At 46.8% G+C, this 20026-nt stretch overlaps 1 protein-coding gene across 1 annotated transcript in view; it reads right to left on the reverse strand.

The window, feature by feature from the left end:
- The window catches only part of IQSEC2 (IQ motif and Sec7 domain ArfGEF 2), a 42800-nt gene extending 27620 nt beyond the window's left edge, over positions 1-15180 (reverse strand). The window contains exons 1-2 of the mRNA XM_047093655.1: positions 15111-15180; positions 13084-13179 (exon numbers count right to left, since the gene is read on the reverse strand). Of these exons, the coding sequence (XP_046949611.1) occupies positions 13084-13179; positions 15111-15136 (122 nt within the window). The 5' untranslated portion in view covers positions 15137-15180. The remainder of the gene's footprint in view (positions 1-13083; positions 13180-15110) is intronic.
- Between the last annotated feature and the right edge of the window lie 4846 nt (positions 15181-20026).

The following is a 20026-nucleotide window of genomic DNA, read 5'->3' on the forward strand; positions in this document are numbered from 1 at the left end:
TTAGATGCTCAAACAATGCTTTCTGGACGAGTGAAGGAGGGAGAGGGGAAGAGAGAGAGGGAAGGGCAAAGTAAGGGACAGAGGGAGGGGACAAATAAATTAGAATTTGGATGAGTAAATGAGTAGATGACTTGAGTGGTTGAGTGAAACAATGAGTGAGGGAACAAGATGAGGGGACGCTGAAGGAGGGGGGTGCTGAAAGAAAGGAGAGGAGGAACTCTCACCTGCACCTTAATCAAAGCAAGAGCCACCAGCCACTGCACACTTGTCCAACTGTGCATCACACCTTATGCTGGGTTCCTAGTGTTTTCTTGCTAATCTTCATGACAACCCACAGAGATAGATATATTCTCACTGTACTCGTGAGGAAAATGAAGCTCAAGGAGAAGAAAATATTTGCTCAAGATTACACAGATAGTTAAGTGGGAGAACCAAGGTAAACTCAGTTTTGTTCAATGCCAAAGGCTTAGAAAGGGAAAGCCAGGGTATGAGCCCACTTGGGGCGGAGGGTGTCTCTTGACTTTGCTCCCAACACAGACACATTATGGAATGTGTGGGTCCCACCGTCCATAAAGGATACCTTCCACCCTCCTGCCAACAGCTTCCAGGGATGCTTAGAACCAGCTTCTGGAAGGTGCAGGATATATTTAGGGTCATTGCATCTGGAGGAAATGGCTTCCCCTTAGACTCAGAGATCCCTAAAGTTGTAGAATCAGAACCTTGAAAGTACAGAATCGAGGACTCTTAACCATCACAGAATATTAAAATCATATTATCAGAATTTTTTAATAACAGAATCATGAAATCTTAAAACCACAGGATTGGAGAATCCCCAAATCACAGAGTTGTAGAAATAGAAACCACAGAATTGCATGGAATGTGTCACTGAATTATAATATTTTAAGTCCATATAATCACAGTTTCTTAAAATTCTAGCATCTCAGATTGACAGAATGTCAGAGCTGGAGGAACCCTTGGAGATCCTCTGGTCCAACCTCCCTCCTCCTTTTACACATGGGGTGGGGTGGAAACTAGGTAGCAGAGGGGCCAAGCAACATGTCCAGGTTGGCCGGCCCATGCTGCCTCAGGCTGACTGACTGGAGAAGGCAGCAGACTTGCCCGTGGTGAGAGTGCCACACCATTCGTTCATTTATTGAGTGCCTTTTGGGTATTGACAATACCAAGAATCAGACCCTACTCTCTCTCCCAGGCCCTGTTCCCAGCCCTGGATAGGAAAGAAGGTAAGGCCCTGGTGGGGATGAGGAGAGGGAAGTGGGGGTGGGGTGGAACATACATCAGACAGAGAGAAGAGATCAGCTTTTATTGATGGAAATTCCTTTGTACACAGCAACACCCACACTCTGAAAGCCCTTTCATCCTGATCATATTTACAGAGCACTATGGGAGTGGCAGAGGGCACGGGGCAAGGCCTTCAAGCAGTGGAGATGGCAGCAATGGCCACAGCAAGGGAACCAGCGAGCGAGCAATGGGGAACTAGGCAGGCTGGGTCCCGCCCCCGTCTGGTCCTCTGAGCCCTAGGCACCCTGCATCTCTGTTTGTGCTCACAGAGGACAGAGGTAGGTCCTTGGGATGTCATTTGGAGACCTCTCCAGGAGTGGCAGGCTCCAGGGTGCCTGGGAAGTGGGGTGTGGGTACGGGAGGGCCCAGGTTCCAAGCTCCAAGCTCCAAGCTCTACTGCTCCCACATTTTAGTCAGACCTAGGGCTCCAGCCTTTATAATTCAGGGGCTGGAGTCCAGGGGAGGCAGCAGTGGGGGGACGGGGGAGTTGCAAGAAGGAGGTGGGGGAGGAAGGGGCACGATGCTTGCCTATCCTGAAGCAGGGACAGGGTCCCATGGGGGGTCCTGGGCAGGGCAGGTTGGGGGGCTGGTTAAGGCTTTTGCTTCTGCATAGAAAATGACCCTTGTCCTCTCAGTTACCGAGAGGAGGGACTACTGCACTCGGAGGCCGGACAGCAGAACTGATGAGCGTCTTCCTCTTCCTCTTCCTCAGTCTCCTCCTCCTCCTCCTCTTCCCTGGGGCCAGGAAGGGCAGGGTAGAGGCCACAGGCAGGTGGGTGACAGAGAGAGGCAGAGGCATTAGTTTGCAGAGCAGGAGAGATACATGAATGGCTGGAACCAGGGTGGTGGGGCTAGGACGGGGTCTGAATGGGGAGGCCAGTATGGCAGATGATCTATGGCCACACCCAACTCAGTCTCCAAAGAGCCTTTGAGAGCCCCCCCCCCCCCAGCCAGGCTCATTTAAGGTCAGGCCCAGAGTATACAAATTCCATTTCTGACCTGACAGGTGCCCAACCTACATTTGAATATAAATAGCAGCAACCTGCTTGGGTGCTGGCTCTTTGCACACATCATCTCATTTAACCCTTGCAACAACACTGCAACATTTTAGAGACAAAGGAATTGAAGTTCAGAGAGGTTGGATAACCTGCCCAAGGTCACATAGCTGGGTGAGTGGTAGAGTCAGGATTTCAACCCAGAGTTCTTAGAGTTCCAAGTCCCAGACTCATCCCACGAGGTCCTTTAGGTGAACTTGGCACTATCTTGAGAAATCCACCTGCCCTTGAAGGACAAAGATTTGTATTTCCTGAAGGCTCGGAGTCAGGCAAATTGGAGATGATTAGAAATGGAGTATGGAAAGCCCACAGCTGTGGAAGCCAACAGACCAGGGTTCCAATGCCAGCTTTACAAGTGCTTCCAGGCTATGTGCCCAGGCATATTATTGCCCCTCTTGAAGCCTAGTTTCCTCATCTGTAAAAATGGGGCTCATGATGCCAACCCCACATGATTGTTGCAAGGACTGGAACATACGTCAACTGCCTGGCAAATAAGAGCAATAAGAACATGGTGGTGGTTTATCGTTAACTGCTCATGAACTGAATCTAATTCCCAAGGTGGCCATTTGCACCCACACTGTAGTGCCACAGTGGCAGGGAGGAGTCATTGCAGGAACAAGCGCCTGTCCGCAGGGTACTAGGGGGCCATCACTGGAGCTGGGCTACAGTTTTTTTGGAGGGGGGATGGACAGACAGTAGGGCTGAGTGGGTCCAGGTGCCTTGGGAATGAAAAGGCTGATCCTCTGGAGATAGCCAGTGAAACAGTATCACCCCACTCCCAGACCCCTTGGCTCAAGAGAGGTGGTAAGTATGGAATCCAGGAAACTGGAGGATTGGGAAGAAATGAGAAGGAAAGAGGACAGGCAAGGGAAGGCACTGCTGTCCAGGTGACAGACAGACAAGCACACACACGTGCACGTACACACATACATGCACACAGGCACCCAAGCACACACACACACCCTCTTCATACTCAAAGCTCCCTGTGACACATTGTTCCACAGAATCACTGAGTCAGCAAAACCACGTGAAGCAGAGCTCAAGTCCTGGGCAAGCGGCTCCCCCTTTCTGAGGCTCCCATTTCTCATCTATAAAAGGAGAAAACTCCACGCCTCTCAAGGCTGTCATGAAGAACAAACGATCTTCCAGTCCCACCGCTCACTCCTCTTGCATCCAGGTCAGGCCCCTGCAACCCCTCAGCCTGCCACTGCAGCCACCTCCTCATTTCTTCTTCTCTCTCCCCTTTTGGACCCGTCAGCCTTCCTAATAAAGACTGCAAGCAAAGATTTCTTGCTTGTCTCTGCTTAGACACCCACTTTGGCTCCCCACTGCTTCCTTGATAAAGGTCAGACTCCTCAACTTGGCATTCAAGGCTCCCCCACAATATGGCCTCACCTGGCTTTCCCTGTCAGGTGGAAAAAGCATGGGCTTTAGAGTTAGACAGACCTGGGTATGAATATTGGCCACACCTCCTACTAGCTGGGTGGCCTTGGGTCCACCTCTTCACTTCTCTAGGACTAATTTGCCTCATCTGCAAAATGGAAAACACCTATTCCACAGGGCATGGTGGGATTAAATGAATTCAAGTACATAAGGCACCTGCCCCAGGGTAGGTTTGGTGCTTCTTACGTAGTAACTGTTATTATTACTGTCATCATCAGTGGCTCACTCATCTCACCCTTCATCAAATCAGCTTGTTCATTATTCCATCAGGATGGCCAACCTTTTCACACCTCTGTGCCTTTGCTGACTCTGCTCCTTCCTTCTGCATACATCTTTTCCTATGGAAATCCCATCTGAACATCATAGCCCAGCTTAAATGCTGCTTCCTGCAGGAAGTCCTCTCTGACTCTCAACCGGAAGTATTCCTTGCTCCCTCCTAGCTCCAGCATCCATCCCTTGGTCAGGGATCTCCATTTGTTGCTCTGAACTTCACTGAAGCATTTCTCTCACCAACCCGCTCAACACCCTCACATTTCTCCACCCCACCACCCCTGCCTTCCTTTTCTGTAAGAAAGAGAGGGCCCCTATACTATTTAAGGCCAGCCCCTCCACCTGGGCTCTGGAACCCACCACTGCTACCTCCTCCACAACAATCACCCCTCTCCCTCCTGTATCTCAACCCCCCTCTCTCTCTCTCTGTTGCCTCCTTCTTACCAACATTTATAGAAGCTCAAGTCTCTCCCATCTGGGAATAAGAACCCTCTATCTGCCCCCACATCTCCCTCTAGCAATCACTGTCCCTCTCTCCTCTTCACAGCTAAGCTTCTTGAGAAATTCATCTACACTGGCCATCTCCACTTCAGTACCTCCCACGAGCTCTTCAACCCACCACAATCTGCCTGGTGTGCCCACCATGCCATAGAAACTGTTCTTAGCCAGGTCGTCGAGGACCTCCTAGTGGTTAAAGCCAATAGACTCTCTTCCACCCGCATCTAACTTCCACCAGCTATAACATTTGCCACTCTTAACAAGCCCCTCCTGTGCACGGATGGCTCTTTCCTTCCTCTGCTTCCGTGAGCCCACTGCCTGCTGGTTTTCCTCCTACTTCTCCGACCACCCCCATCTCTTCTTCCTCTCCTCATTTCTTCTGTGTTGGTCCCTCTTCCCCAGTTCTGATCCTCTTCTCTTCCATTCCACACCTTTTCTCAGCAATCTCCAGTGCATAACTTCAGGTATGGCTTAGGACCCTCCCCATCTCCTCCCCTCTCTCCTGGGTCCCAGACCCATCAAGCCTAATCCTTGCCAGAAACTCCATCAGGATGGTCTTTAAGGCCTTCTGAGCTCACAGGGACCCTGAACTCAGCATCTTACCACTGCAAACCTGTCCTCTGCATTTTGCACCTTCCTGAAAAGCACCACCATCCACCCAGGTGCTCAAGCCCAAAACACACCTGGGAGTCATGCTAGGTTCCTCCTGCTCCCTTAACAAGTCAGTTGCCAAATTCTGCCAATTCCGCCTCCTCATCTTCTGCTCCTCTCACTCCCTGTTGACTCTTTGTTCAATCGTATTGGTGTTCTGCTGTCTCTCAAACATAACACGCACACTCCTGCCTCAGGGACTTTGTGCTCTATGTTCCTTCTATCTGGATCACTGTCTCCCAGCTAGGTGTGCCACCAGACACATTCTACATATTTAGTTGTTTATTTATTTATTATCCCTCTCACCCCCTGTAAGATCCATCAGGACCACCATATGTTCTGTTCGGTGCTGTATTCCTAATGCCCGGCACAGCATCTGGCACTCAATAAATACTTGTTGAATGAATGACTCCATTGCCAGACCTGAACACTGAAACTCACTCTGAATTCCAACCTCTGTCATCTCCACTCCCTTCCATCCCCACAATTTATTCAGCCTACTACTCCAGTAGTAGAAGATCCTCCCAATCACCTCTCAAATCCATCTCCTCTGCTCTGTCCCCATGGCCACTATCTTCAGTTATCTCTCTTTTGGATTACCACAGCAGCCTCCTCCCTAGTTTCCCTTCCTTTGAAAAAGCTTTTTAGAAGGATGAGATATGCCACCTTGCCTGCTCGAGAACTGCTCACTGCTCTCCAGCTGCCTACCATGAAAGAGGAAGCCTTAACTCCCCAGACAGCTGTTTGGAGGCAGGTCCAACCTCTGCACCCTCCCATGTTTAGTTTCGCTATCTCTCACCCCTGGGCCTTTGTGTGCACACTCAGAGTATCCTCCCCCATCTCTAGCTCTCCGAATCTTTATGGACCTGAATGATTGGCTCAAACACTTATTTCTTCAGGAAACAACCTGACTCACAAACCAGAAGTAATTCCTCTTCAAAGACCATAGAGAAATAAGTGTCTCCAGTGTTGCTCAGGATCTCCGAGAACTGAGTAGGATGGAAGTTAGTAATTAGCAAGGACTTTGAATGCTGGGTAAGCATTAATAGAGATTCCCTTTTCCTCTTGCACTATTACCCTGGATTCATGTCCCTCTGGACCTCTGCTAAGGCCAACTCATCCTTGTCTCCTCCCTTTCCTTCATCTTCTATTGGGTCTATCTCATTAATAACTCCCAAAGGCTTTAGATTCCATAATTTGAAATTAAAATGTTTCTATATGACTGGTGCCCAGTGGAGTACTGCAACAGAAGTCCTGCTCAAATCCATTCCCTTCCATGCCAATACCCCAGTTGAGGTCTTCCAGCTGGCCTCCATGCACACAATCCATTTCTCATACTGACTGCTACTGCAATGTTTCTAAAACACAAATTATACCAAATTTCTCTCCTGTTTAGAATCTACTCACATGCTACTTCATCACTAGCAACATTGGTTCTTGACCTTTATACATATAATGAAAGCCACGGACCATTTCCCCAACAAAAAATGCCTGTAGGTACACACCCAAAATGTTTTGCATTCAACTTCAGGAGGTTCATGGACCACCGGAAGCCCATGAAACCCAGGTTAAGAACCTCTGGCCCTACCCAATAACTTCTAGGTTCTTCTACATATGCTGTTCCTTCTGCCTGAAAGGTTCTTCCACATTTCACCCTTCTGTCCCTGACCGCCTCTTACTCATCCTCTAAGACTCAGCTTTTAGTCTGAGTTGACCTGCAGCAGTCCTAGACCAGGCCAAATCCCTTCCTTTGGGCTTCCACAGTCCCCTCCACCATAAGCCCCTCTATCATAGCTCTCCTTGGTCTCCTCAACTGACTGGGAACTTGTGGAAGGCAAGAACCATTACCCAGCATAGGCCCTGGCTACAGCAGAACTCCATAAGTATCTACTGAAATGAACACTAATAACAGCTACGTGTTTTTTGAATACCCATTATGTGTCATGCATTCAGCAACTGGTCTCGTCTATAAACCCCATGATGTTATGTGTTTCTTTTAACAGATAAGGAACTAGGCTCAGACATGTGAAGTGAGTTGTCTATGGTCATGCAGCTAGTGAGTGAAAGAACTAGGGATGAAATTGAGATGTGTTGGCACCAATGCAAGTATTGGCCCACCATGCTTCCCTGCCCTGGACTATGAGATTGGAAGATGGCATCGGTAGAACAGGGCCAAGAACCAGGGCCAGAATGCCCTGTCTGGGCTCCACTTACCATGGCTTCATTTTTTCCCTCCTGTGTCCCCTTTCATGGCAAGACCAGAGACCTGGCTCTCTCTTTTTATAGCGTAACCCCCTCCATCCCATGTACTACTCTCAGCTTCTCATCTCAAAGCCCCACTATGGTTGGGCCCATTCTTTGATCTGGAACCATCCTCAGATACATGAAGTTTTTAGATCCAATCCAATCCAATGCTACATACTTGGCTATGAGGAAAACAAGACATGGGTAGTGCATGCCCTTCAAGAGTTGATAGTCACCCAGGAATTTTACATGCACCATCTCCAATCAGCCCTGAGAGGTAAGTAGGCATTATCCTCATTACACAGATGAGGAAACAGAGGCTCAGAGGTTAAATGGCCTGCCCATAGTCATAGAGTTGGTAAGTGGTCAAACTTGGATTTAAATAAAGAAAGGTACTAATTCAACTACTTTCCCCCACTAGGTCATCTTGCTTGGAAGAGCCAAAAAAGTAGGCAAGACCATTTCTGGCAGGGTTGGGGGATGAAGAAAAGCTATCACTCTTTCAAGCCTCAGTACCCATGTCCCCTCCTCTAGGGGACACGTGGGGTTAGGTGCCCTTCCTCAGGAAGCCCTCTGAACCTACTTCTGTCCCATACCAAACCATACTATGTTGTCATTGTCTAGGTGTCTCTTCCCTCTAGACTTGAGCTCCCTGATAGGACAAGATACAATTCATTTCTGTATCCCACCAAGGTTCAGCACAAGGCCTAACCGACCGTGGGCAGGACAAATCTTGCTGAATGAATAAGGTGGTATTTGAGCTAGTTATGAAAAGGAAAGCAAGATCTGAACAGCTGGATGTAGGGAAGTGGTATATATAGAGAAGGAAATGTTAGTAAAAGCAAATAAATGGGACCGAGGATAAAGACCAGTAATTTTGAAATTATGACAGAATGTGTATAACACGTTTTCATTGTTGTTATGCAGATTTTCTTTTCCTTACAAGAATGGGATAATACTACAAACCATGTTCTGCAACTTGCTTTTTTCTTTTTTTTTTTAATGTTTATTTATTTTTGAAAGAGAGAGAGAGAGACAGAGCCTGAGTGGTGGAGGGCAGAGAGAGAGGGAGACACAGAATCCAAAGCAGGCTCCAGGCTCTGAGCTGTCAACACAGAGCTCGACGCGGGGCTCGAACTCACAAACTGTGAGATCATGACCTGAGCCTAAGTCAGACACTTAACTGACTGAGCCACCCAGGCGCTCCAACTTGCTTTTTTTCTTATAGCGATAAGTCTTGGAGATACTTTCATGCCAGTATATAGAGATGTATCTTTTTCTTTTGATCTGTAAGAGTATGGGTGAATACAATAGGATGGGTGAATCATGAAAGAAAAGCTGTTCTCTTGTGGACAGCCATGTAGGTTGTTTTAATGTTTTGCTATAGTAAACAATGCTGCAATGAACATCTTTGTGTATGTCTGGAAGCAGTTTTGAAGAATAGGTTCCTAAAAGTTGAATTGGTGGGCCAAAGGAATGCACATTTTGTTTAAAATGTAGATAAAACTTATTTCTGTTGCTTTAACATCTTTATAGACTGGCTAAAAATAAAGATTAGTCCTACTCACATAATCCAGCCTTTATTTTGAGAAGCATACATCATACAACATTTTCATTAAGAGTTGGTTGAGAATAGCTAAATTATGGAAAAAGCCTAAATGTCCATCAACTGACGAATGGATAAAGAAATTGTGGCTTATATACACAATGGAATACTACGTGGCAATGAGAAAGAATGAAATCTGGCCTTTTGTATCAACATGGATGGAACTGGAGAGTGTTATGCTAAGTGAAATAAGTCATACAAAGAAGGACAGATTCCATATGTTTTCACTCCTATGTGGATCCTGAGAAACTTAACAGAAGACCATGGGGGAGGGGAAGGAAAAAAAAATGGTTAGAGAGGGAGGGAGCCAAAACATATGAGACTCCTAAAAACTGAGGGTTTATGGGGGGTGGGAGGGAGGGGTGGGTGGGTGATGGGTATTGAGGAGGGCCCCTGTTGGGATGAGCATTGGGTGTTGTATGGAAACCAATTTGACAATAAATTTCATAAAAAAAAAAGAGTTGGTTGAGAATGCTATCCTAAAAGGGCATGTGATAAAGAGTCGCACAGAATGGTTTATGCTCAAAGTTGGGATTGAATGCTTTAGAAAAGACCTCTGGTTGGAGGACCATCTAGTAGTAAAGCCTTAGAGAAATCTACCTTCAAGACATGGTTCTCAGGTTGGAAGTATACCCACATTTAAGATTGGGGGCGGGGGGGGGCAACTGACAAATTGGTGCCATAAAAAATGGTACCAATTTGCACTCCAATCATGGAACATGAGAGAATCTGTTTCCTCACTGGAAACAGTGTTTCTGTTTCCTCAATCTTTTAAATTTTGGCACTTTAAAACTGGTACTTTGTTCTTGTTTTAGTTATTTTCCCATTCATCAGCTAATGGATATCTATTCTCTGAATTGCCAAATCATGTAATTTCTCTATTCTAAAAGATGGTATAAATCTTTTTCTTATTGATTTCCAGGAGATGATTTATATATAAACAGAGATCTTAACCTTTGCCTGATGTTTATGTACCAAATCCTTTTTCCTAGGCTGTTATGTTTTAATTTTGTGTATAGTCTCTTTCTCTACACAGAAGTTCTCAACTTTAATGTAGTCAAAATTATTGTTCTTTACTTTATGGCTTCTGGGTTCTTAAGTCATGCTCAGAAAAGCTTCTCCATCCTACTATGATAAAAATATTCTGTATTGTCTTCTGATACTTTTGCAGTTTTATCCTTTGTATTTGATTTTATGTGAGACAGAGGTTTAACTTAGTTTTTTCCCAAATGGTAGCCAATAGTCCCATCCCATTTACTGACTCCCTACTCATTTGAAATGTGTTTTTTTATCATAAATTATATTCCCATATGAATATTTGGTTTTGTTTCTAAACTCTCTATTTTGTTCCCTGTATGTAATTCTCTATTTCTGTGATGATATAAGATTGCAATTTCTGCAGCTTTATGGTAATTTTGTATAAGTTCCCCCTCATTGTTCTTCTTTTTCAAAATTTTCTTAGTAATTCATGGGCATTTACTCTTCTAAATGAGCTTTAAAATCCAATTGCCCAATTCCCAAAGAAAATACCACTGAAATTTTAGTGAGAAATGCATTGAAACTTTTGATCAGATTGAGGGAAAAACTGTCATTTTTACTATATTCAATCTTCGCATCCAGGAACAGGATAGGATCGTTGACTATTCAAGTCTTCTTACAGCCTTTGATGAAATCTTCTAGTTTTCTATGGAGAAGTATTTCATGTTTCTTGTCAATTCCTAGTAATTTTATCATTTTGTCTTACTATTGTGAATGGAATCTATTTCTATTATGTCTTCTAATTAGTTATTGTTGCTATTCAGAGAAGCTAATGGTTTGGGTATATATTTATCTTGTATCTAGCCATCTCACAGAATTTTCTTATTAGTTCTAATAATTTTCCCTTTTATTCTCTTTGATTATCTAAGTAGACAACCATATCATCTCCAAATAGTGCTAATTCTGACTCTTTCTTTCTAATATTTATACCACTTATTTCTGTTTTTAATCCTACTGGTTAAAAGTTTTAGAAAAAAATGTTGATGGGGCGCCTGGGTGGCTCAGTGGGTTAAGCGTCTGACTCTTGGTTTCGGCTCAGATCATGATCTCAGGGTTCATGAGTTCAAACCCCACATTAGGCTCAGCGCTGATAGCGCTGGGCCTGCTTGGGATTCTCTTTCTCTCCCTCTCTCTCTGCCCCTGCCTTGCTCGTGCTCACTCACTTTCTCTCTCTAGTATAAATAAATTAAATTTAAAAAAAAAACTTCTAGGAAAAAATGTTGGTTAGTGACAGTGATAGCAGTCATACTTATTTTGTTCCTGAGGTTAATAGGAATTTACCTAGTAGTTCACTATTAAATTTGGTGATTATCTTTGGTTTCTGATAAAAAATTATTTATCAAAATAAGGATGTTTTCACTGACAGCTTACTGTACTAGTTATCTATGGCTGTGTAACAAATCATACCAATACAAGAAATAACTAGGACACTTACTAAGAGTTTTAAAACCAAGAACAGATACATAATTCTATCAGATTATTTTTTCAGCATTTATGGAGATAGTTATACATTCTTTTTACTTTAATCTATTAATGTAATCCATTAAAATAACAGCTTTCCTAATGTTTAACAATCCCTGCACTTCTGGGACAAACTTTCATTTGTCACGGTATGTTCTTCTTTCAATACACTGATGGATTCAGTTTGATAATCTTTTATTTAAAAAATGTATGACTATTGAAATGTGAGATTGGGCTATAGTTCGTTCTCTCTCTCTCTCTCTCTCTCCTTCTCTAAACCTATCCAGTTATACTAGTTTTCTGGAATGAAGTGGAGCTGCCCATCTTTTTCCATTATCTGATCTTTCCAGATTCAATAAAACTTCCATCATACCACCACTTCCGTAATACCAGTTGGGTCCTGGTACCATTTCTGAGAAGAAAACTTTGACCATATTTTTAACTTCTTCTATATTGTTCTATTCTATTCAAGTTTTCTGTCACTCCTTAAGTCATTTTGGTAATTTATATTTTCCTAGAAAACCACCCATTTCACCTATATTTTCACATGTATTGGTATAAAATTATACAGAGCATCTTTTATGACTTTTTTCATCTCTTCAAAATCTGTGGTTAAATCCCCTTCATCATACCTTATTTTATTTATGTTTCTTCTTGCTTTTTACTCAGTCATATCTGCCAGAGAATAGTCTGTCTAGTTTGCTGGTCTTTTCAAAAACCACCTCTTAGTTTATCAAATCTTTTGTTTTCTATTTCATTAATTTCTGGTTTTATCTATAGTAATTACTTTATTCTGCTTTCATTTGGTTGTTATTTTTCTAAATTTTTGAGTGGGATAATTTGTTTAATTTAAACTGTTGTGTTCCCTAATAAAAACATTTAAGACTATACATTTTCTTCTGGGAACCCCCATGGTCACATCCCATAGGTTTTGATATACAGTATTCCCATTGACATTTATTCTAAATAGTCTATAATTGATATTTATCTTAAATAGTCTATAAATTCCATTCTTATTTCCTCTTTCACACAAGTGTTTTTTTAAACTTTCAAATGGGTCTATTTTTTTTTTTGCTGTTGCTATATTTCATTTTATTGCCTTATAATTAGAAAATGTAAAATGTGATTTCTCATTAACTTGGAAATAATGTTCTCAAAGGTGTGGGTGATTGTTCCCTCTGCCTAAACATCCTTCTCCATCCTATCCAACTGGCAAACTCTTACTCATCCTTCAAAACAGCTCAAATATTACATATTGTAGAACCAACCACTCCCACCTTTGGGAATGGGGATGTGTATCGCGGAAGGATTTTTAAGGAAGCATAAACTACAAACAGAATCTGAATCTCCTCTTTGGTCTCCTACCTGGTCTCCCAGTCACTCTTCTCACATGCTCAGACATTCATTCCACAATCACTCAGGGGGGCTAGAGGGAGATGGGGGAGAGGGTCTGGCAATGCTATTGCAGATTTGTCTGGAAGGGTGAAGGATGAGGGGAAGGATGGGTCTAGCTCTTACCTGCTCTCTGCCAGCCTGCCTGAGGGGGTAAGCTTCATGGAGTCAAGGACCTGAGTAGGACAGCAATACTGGTGTAGAGTATGAGACGCTGTGGACCTGAGAGACAGCAAGAGACAGAGAGAGAGAGAGAGAGACAGAGACAGAGAGACAGAGAAAGAGACAGGGAGGGAAGGGAGAGGCCGAGTGGGGAGTAGGGATGAGGAAGTGAGAAGGGGAAAGGGAAGACTGGGAAGAATGGGTGGTGGAGGATTGGGAATGAAGAGGAGGGGTGGGAGGTGGGGAGGCAGGGAAGAAGGGAGAGAAGGGATAGAGGGAAGGGAGGAAGGGAGGAAGGGAGGAAGGAAGGAAGGGAGGAAGGAAGGAAGGGAGGAAGGAAGGAGGGAAAGAGAGGAAGGAGGGAGGGAAGGAGGGGAAGGAAGGAAGGAAGGAAGGAAGGAAGGAAGGAAGGAAGGAAGGAAGAAAAAAAGAAAAAAAAACCACAAAGTCAAGAAAGAGAGGACGGCACTCGAACCACAAACAGAACACAACGACAACAGGGGGCAGCAGAGACAAAAGAGCCAGTCTGGGCCTCCTGTGTTCCAGGTGACTCCGTGGGGACCTAAGCCACGGAGACACTGGGACACCACAGCAGGGAAGGGGGAAGGGAGCCCTCCTCACACCAGACGCCACACAGGTAGGAAAGAGGGGAGGGGAGAGGGGATGAAAGAGAAAGGGAAAAGATATATGGGGGGCTCCCCCTTATAGAAGACCCCTTACAAGAAGGGAGGAAGGCATGGAGGGAGAGGAGACTCTGGATCCAAAGAGGGGGAAGAACCCAGGCCAGGTGGGTGGAGGAAACACTGTAGGAGGAGAGGGAGAGGGACAGAGAGAAACTGAAAGAGACACGGAAAGGGTAAGACAGAAAAGGAGAAAGACAGAGAAAGAGGAAGACAGAGGAATGGTGAGACAAAAGACACAGAGAGAGGACAGGGAGAGGCAGAGAGTGCCAGAGCAAAGGAGAGGAGAGGCGAGGGCGGGAGGAGAGCTGCCAAGGTCTCAGTGGCCTAAGTGACGGATGGGACTGGGGCTGAGTGGGTGGGTGGAGCCCAGTGAGCCAGAGGACAGGGTGGTTCCCAGTAGGAGTCTTTGCTTCCAAGGCCAGTGCTGTGCCCCTAGCCCAGGACACGGCCCACACACCATCCCCCCAGCGCTGTACCCCCACCCCTAGCACAGGGTCCAAAGGCCCCTGTGCCTCTTGCTTCCCATGATTAAAGTCCAGAGAATGGGCCTGGGGGAGGAGGGACAGTAGGGTAGTGAGGCTGAGGGCCTGGTCTACCCTGAGCAGGGCAGGTGCTGGGAGTGGAACTGGCCCTTCCAGGCCAGCCAGCCCCTCTCCCCCACATGCCCCTGAAGGCAGATTGTGGTCATGGCCTGGCCATTCCAAAGCCCAAGTAAAGGCCAGGAGATGTGGCTGCAGGCCAGGCCAGCTGCCCAGCATCTCACTTGTGATTCTGAGGATGCCCAAATCTTAGATCCTTATAGAGAATCTTGGAATCTGAGCCTGTTCTTGTCAGAGACTCTGGAATAAGCATCATCATCAGAATGACTGTCTCTCAAGTGCCATCTATGTGCCAGTCACCAGCCCCAGTCCTTGACTCATTATCTCATTAAATCTGAGACACAGAGACCCTTAGGCTGCTGGAATGTTAGTATCAGAGAATCTCAGTGGCTATGGGGGAGCCCTGCAGTGCTGAGCCAGGCTAGCATGCCAAAGCAGCCACTAGTTACACCCCTCATAGGCCATGGACTGTGTTGCTCAGGGCTCCAGGGTCCTCACAGTGCGGGGGGGGGCACCCCGATGCCCATGTGCTCACCCTCTCTCGCTAGCTCCCTCCCCAAGCCAAAGGCCTCCAAGAGTCCAAGAGGGGAGCCAGGAACCAGGAAGCCAGGAGGCTGCTGAATCAGCAGTCCAAGGACCAAGTCCAGGCCGGGGCAGCGAAGGAGGGGGTCAGGCTGCAGGGTCGGGGGTGGGGGGGCTAGGTTCCTACCTGCTACTCCTCCCGGAGGGCTCCATGGGTCTGGACCTGTCCCGAGGGCAGGCCCCCTGGCTGGGCGGTGCCTCCACTGTGTCACCACCCCCTCCTCCCAGCCCTTCCCTAGAAGGAGGAACCAAGGAGGCGGGGCCAGGCCAGCTGGGCTGTTGGCCAGACTGCAGCTGGAAACTTTGCTCCTTCCCCTGCTCCCTCAGGAGGGCTGGGAACTCCAAGTAAGGGGAAGCAGTTCTGAGAACTCACAGTGACTCCTCTGGGCCAAACCCCAGGCTAGGCTCCCCATGTGCATCTCTCCTGGAATCTCCCCCAAGAACCCTGTCAAGTGTGTGTCACTAGTCCTATTCTCCGGACAAGAAAACTCAGATGGAGAGACATTAAGTAATTCAGTACCGGTACTACAGCTACTAAGTGGCAGAACCCCAAGATCGAGCCCTGGTTTGACCATTCCCCAGATCTGGATCGGTCCCCTCAGCCATATTGCTGGCTTGTGAGTACGGAAACTTTTCCACAGAAGCTTTTCACATTCTCATCTTCTGCACAATTAGAGACCATGTTTTGTTGTTGTGCCTGGATGCTGCAGATCAAGTAATATTCAAATCACCCATTTGGGGAAATCAAGGCAAGACCCTGGCCAATATGCTTGACTACTGCAACAAGCTTGCATTCTCCTGCGTATGCTTCCCAGGACTGGCTACGAGAAATGCTCCCTGAAGAGAAAAGCAAAAATCAGAAGAAACACCATTCTCCATCAAGAGGCTCTTCTTCCAAGGAAACTGCCCTGCCTGACTTTACAGATGGGGAAATTGAGGCCTAGAGAGGGGAAGAGTCTTGCTAATGTTCACACAGCCAGTCAGACTAGAATCCAGATGCCCTGACTCCCCACCTACTCATCACAGGAATCTCTTTCTCTCCTTCCTTTGGATGAGGCTGGAGAAAGGAGAGAATTTGGAGGGTTGGAAGGATGGGGGGTTCCTGAAGAGTCCCACAGATCCAGCTCAGAGTGCTCTTGTCCTTTCACAGCCCCAGAGCCCAGGCCCCTGGCTGTTCTGAGCAGAAGGCGGCCCTGGGAGGGGCCAGGGGGGCAATGATCTAGAAGGAATAGGAACTGACAGGCAACAGGCCAGCCTTCCTGCCTTCCTGCCTCCCTGCTGGGGCAGCTGGTTCCTCTCAAGAAAGCCAAAGCCGTTGAGAGAGATAGGCCCTCCGGACCACCGCAAAGTTAGCATCTGCAGGCCCTTTGTGGTCTCTTCTCCCTTTTCCTACCCCCTAAAGATCCTGGTCCCCGGAGCTCTGGCCTTGACCCCTGCTTTTTTCTCTCCTTGAGCAACTCTCCTAGCTCCTGCAGCCGCTGTGCTCTGTGCCCATTTGCAGTTACTGCCCTAATGGCTGCACCTCTGGCCCAGACCTTCCTCTTGGCCTGGTAGGAGTTGAGAGACAGAAATTCTATTCCTGGCCATAAGGCTGATGTTGTGGCCCTTGGGCAAGCTCCTTCTCCTGTGTTAAGGCCAAGATCCCACACCTGGGTGCCTGGTAGAGCAAGTACAAGTCCCAGCTCTACCACTTTCCAGCTGGATAACGCTTCTGAGGCTCAGTTACCTTATCTCTAAAAGACAAGTGGCAATTTCTACCTCATGGGTTCTTGTGATGATTCAGTGAAACGAATGCGCATCTACGGTGTAGAGTCAGCTTGAGCCTAAAGGAGTCTGACAACGTCTCCCAAGAAGACAGGGGAGACCCACGGGAAGCCTATTTGTTTCAGGGATGGGGAGGATTCTAGGAAAATATCTCTGAGCCACTCCTGGAATTCAGACATATCTGAGAATGTTGGGTAGATTCATGTGATGACCCACCAGGGGCTGAAAGGAAGAAGGAATTAATGGTGAGCAGCTTGACCCAGCCACAAGGCACCAGCAGGCCTTCATTCACTTATTCTACAGATCCTGTGGACCCGGCACTGGGCCAGGGACCTGATACAGCAGGGGCTCAGGGTAGTCAATGTCCTGATCTCATGGAGCTCATATCCAAGTGAGAGGAGACAGACATTCAGCAGCTAATGGAATTAAGCTGGGCAAAAAGAGGAGGCAGCAGGAGAGAGTGTTCCAGGCAAAGGAAACAATTTGGGCAAACGATCTGAGGTGATATTTCCAGGAACTGCAAGAAGGCCAATGCAGCTGAGTGGAAAAAGCAAAGGGGAGAGAGGTGAGACTGGAGATGTAGGCAGGGTTCTAATCACACAGAGCCTGAGAGGCCACGATAAAGTTTTGGTATTTATACAAAGAGCAGTTTGGCAGCCTGTGGTTCATGTACAGGCACTGGGGGAGGGGAAGTGCCTTGAAGCCCCTGAAGTTGTATGGAAAATATTAATGAGTAACAGCATGTTTGGGGGGAAAGTGTAGCTTTCATCAGATCCTCACATGGGTTTATGATCCCAAAAGAGCAGGAAAGCTCCTTATATGATTCCATTTGCTAAGCGCCCACCATGAGCTAGTGGCAGGCCTCCTAGAACCTTCTCTGAGCTGACTCCTACCCACCCCCCACCCCCCCAGCTAGACTCAGCCTTCCCCTGCCCCTGATCCTCAACCAGTGCTCCACCCAGACAGGAGTGCTTACATTCTCTGCCACACTGCTGTCCCAGCCTCATCTTTGCCTCTGCTCAAAAATCCATTCCCACCACCCATCCCCACTGCCACCTCCCCACCTCACTAGCTCCCCCTAGTTCCTCACAAGTCAGCTTACAGGTTGTGCCCCCTGGAACAGGCCCTGGCCCCTTCCCTGTTTCCTTCCCACCCTGCACTTGTCTCAGCCTTGTCTGTCCACAAGCTGATTCTCCCTCTGGGCCGGGAGCTCTGTGGGGACAGGGGCGCTGCCTTATTTATCCCAGTGTCCCCAGAATCCAGCACAGGGCACCCAGACACACAGGTCAGCACATGGTGGTGGTGGTAGACAATCCACACTGAAGTGGAGGCTGCAAGATGGGCTGGTGGACACTAGAGGGCACTGTGGTCACTAGAATCCTGGCCTGATGCTGCCCAGGCTGACCCACAGTGGGGACCAGGACCAGGTGCGCCTGGAAGCAAGGAAACTGTGCTCCTGGGTCCTGCAGCTCCTCAGCTCTGGGCCTAACTGACTGGGGTCCCAGTTACAGCCTCCCAATTTACCTTCTGCGCCCTTCCCAGCCCATGGCTTATGACAGTCCCATTTCTCTGCAGAAACAGCTTTAATTCTTTACAAACACAGGTGCCAAACACGCCTCCCACAGTTCCAGCATACATTTCCTGCTCTGCCTGCAACTCTCTCCTCTCGGCTTCACCTCACCCCACCCCCAGTCCTCACCTGGCCAGCTTGTACTCATCCTCCAAGTCTCAGCCTAGGTATCAGCTTAGAGAGGCCTTCCAGCCCCTCAGGCTGGGTACAGTATACTTCTGAGATGCTCCCGCCCTATACTTCCCCTGTAATTGTCTATTTCCTCATCTCTTTCCCTCCTGGACAGTGAGTTTCCTCAGAGCAGACTTCTATGATTCATCAGTATATCAGCTGAATCTAATTTAGCACAGTGCCTGGCACATTGTAGGTGCTCAAGAAATCATCCTTGAGTGAGTGAGTAGATAGATGGGTGAATGGATGGGTGGGTGGGTGGATGGGTGGTTGGATAGGTGGTTGGATGGATGGATGACTCTGGGAAGTCACTTCACCTCTACAGGTTTCAGTTTCCCCAGCTGTAAAGTGCCCACAATCATCTCTACTTGGCAGAGTGGCCAGGAGGCTTAAAGAGAATGTGTGCCAAATGCTCCCTAACAGTACCCAATACACAGCAGACATTTTGCAGATCAAAGCAATTATTAATATTTGGAATAGTAAAAAAGGGGGGGAGGGGAGAAGTTGAAGGAGACTCTTCCTTGAACCTGGGATAATCTCTCCAACCTCACATTTACCGTTTACACATAGAAGATGGCTTTAATGATAATAAGGAAACTATCATTCCTATTAAAAATATTAAAAATAACAGCACCTTCTATATGCAAGCCAGAAACAGGAGGCCCCCAAGGAGGCGGTGGGCAGCCTCTAAGTCTCAGCCAGAGGATGCGAGGCAAAGGCCAAAGTCAAAGCTGTGGGCATTGCCCCTGCATCTGGAGAACAGTCATTATGGGCACAGCTGGTTCCGAACTCTTTACTCACAGGTGAAAACTTGTCTAAGAGGTCATTAATTCTCTCTGTAATTAATGTAAAAACTGCAGGGGTTTGTATTAATGGAAAAGTAAGCCCAAGCGTCAAGCTGATAATATTGATAATGTGCACTTATAATTATATACTACAGATAACTATAAATTCAGTCCCTGCACTAATAAAATGTGAAAATTCCCGAAGCAACCAAGAACTCAGTAGTAGCTGTACCATGAGTAGCATTATGTTAGTTGTTCTGAGGCTATGAAAACACCACACACTGGTAGCAATGGTAATATTCACTGTGCACTTAAAAGCTGTTCTGGCATAAAAAGGGGGGAATTATTTAGATAAAATGAAGGTGTTTTAATGCAAGTGCATGGAACTTGAAAGCACAGTGAGCAAAGGTCAACTTGCATTAGAAAAGGAACCAAAACCTTAATGGACAGGCAATTTAACAACCATGGGCTTCTGAGCATACCGCCCCCGAGGCTCTGACCTCATGTGTGGACCCACAATAACTGCTAGCTGGAGATGTATTTGACCTCTCTACCCTCACCCACTTCTAAGAGAACTGACTCCCACCTACAGCCCCTTGCTGCCGCCTGTTCCCATAGGCTGGACAGAAACACTGTCATATGGAATGGACCCTTAAGCTTCCAGGTTGGCAGCCACATCAGATCGTATAAACAAACGCAGATGAAGCTAGTCCAGAGAGGTGAGTCAGTGACAAAGAGATGACAGAGACCAAG

The sequence above is a fragment of the Lynx rufus genome, unplaced genomic scaffold (assembly GCF_022079265.1).
Source record: "Lynx rufus isolate CCGP_SWC_20201006 ecotype Redwood Valley unplaced genomic scaffold, mLynRuf1.p SCAF_35, whole genome shotgun sequence".
Lineage (NCBI taxonomy): Eukaryota > Metazoa > Chordata > Mammalia > Carnivora > Felidae > Lynx > Lynx rufus.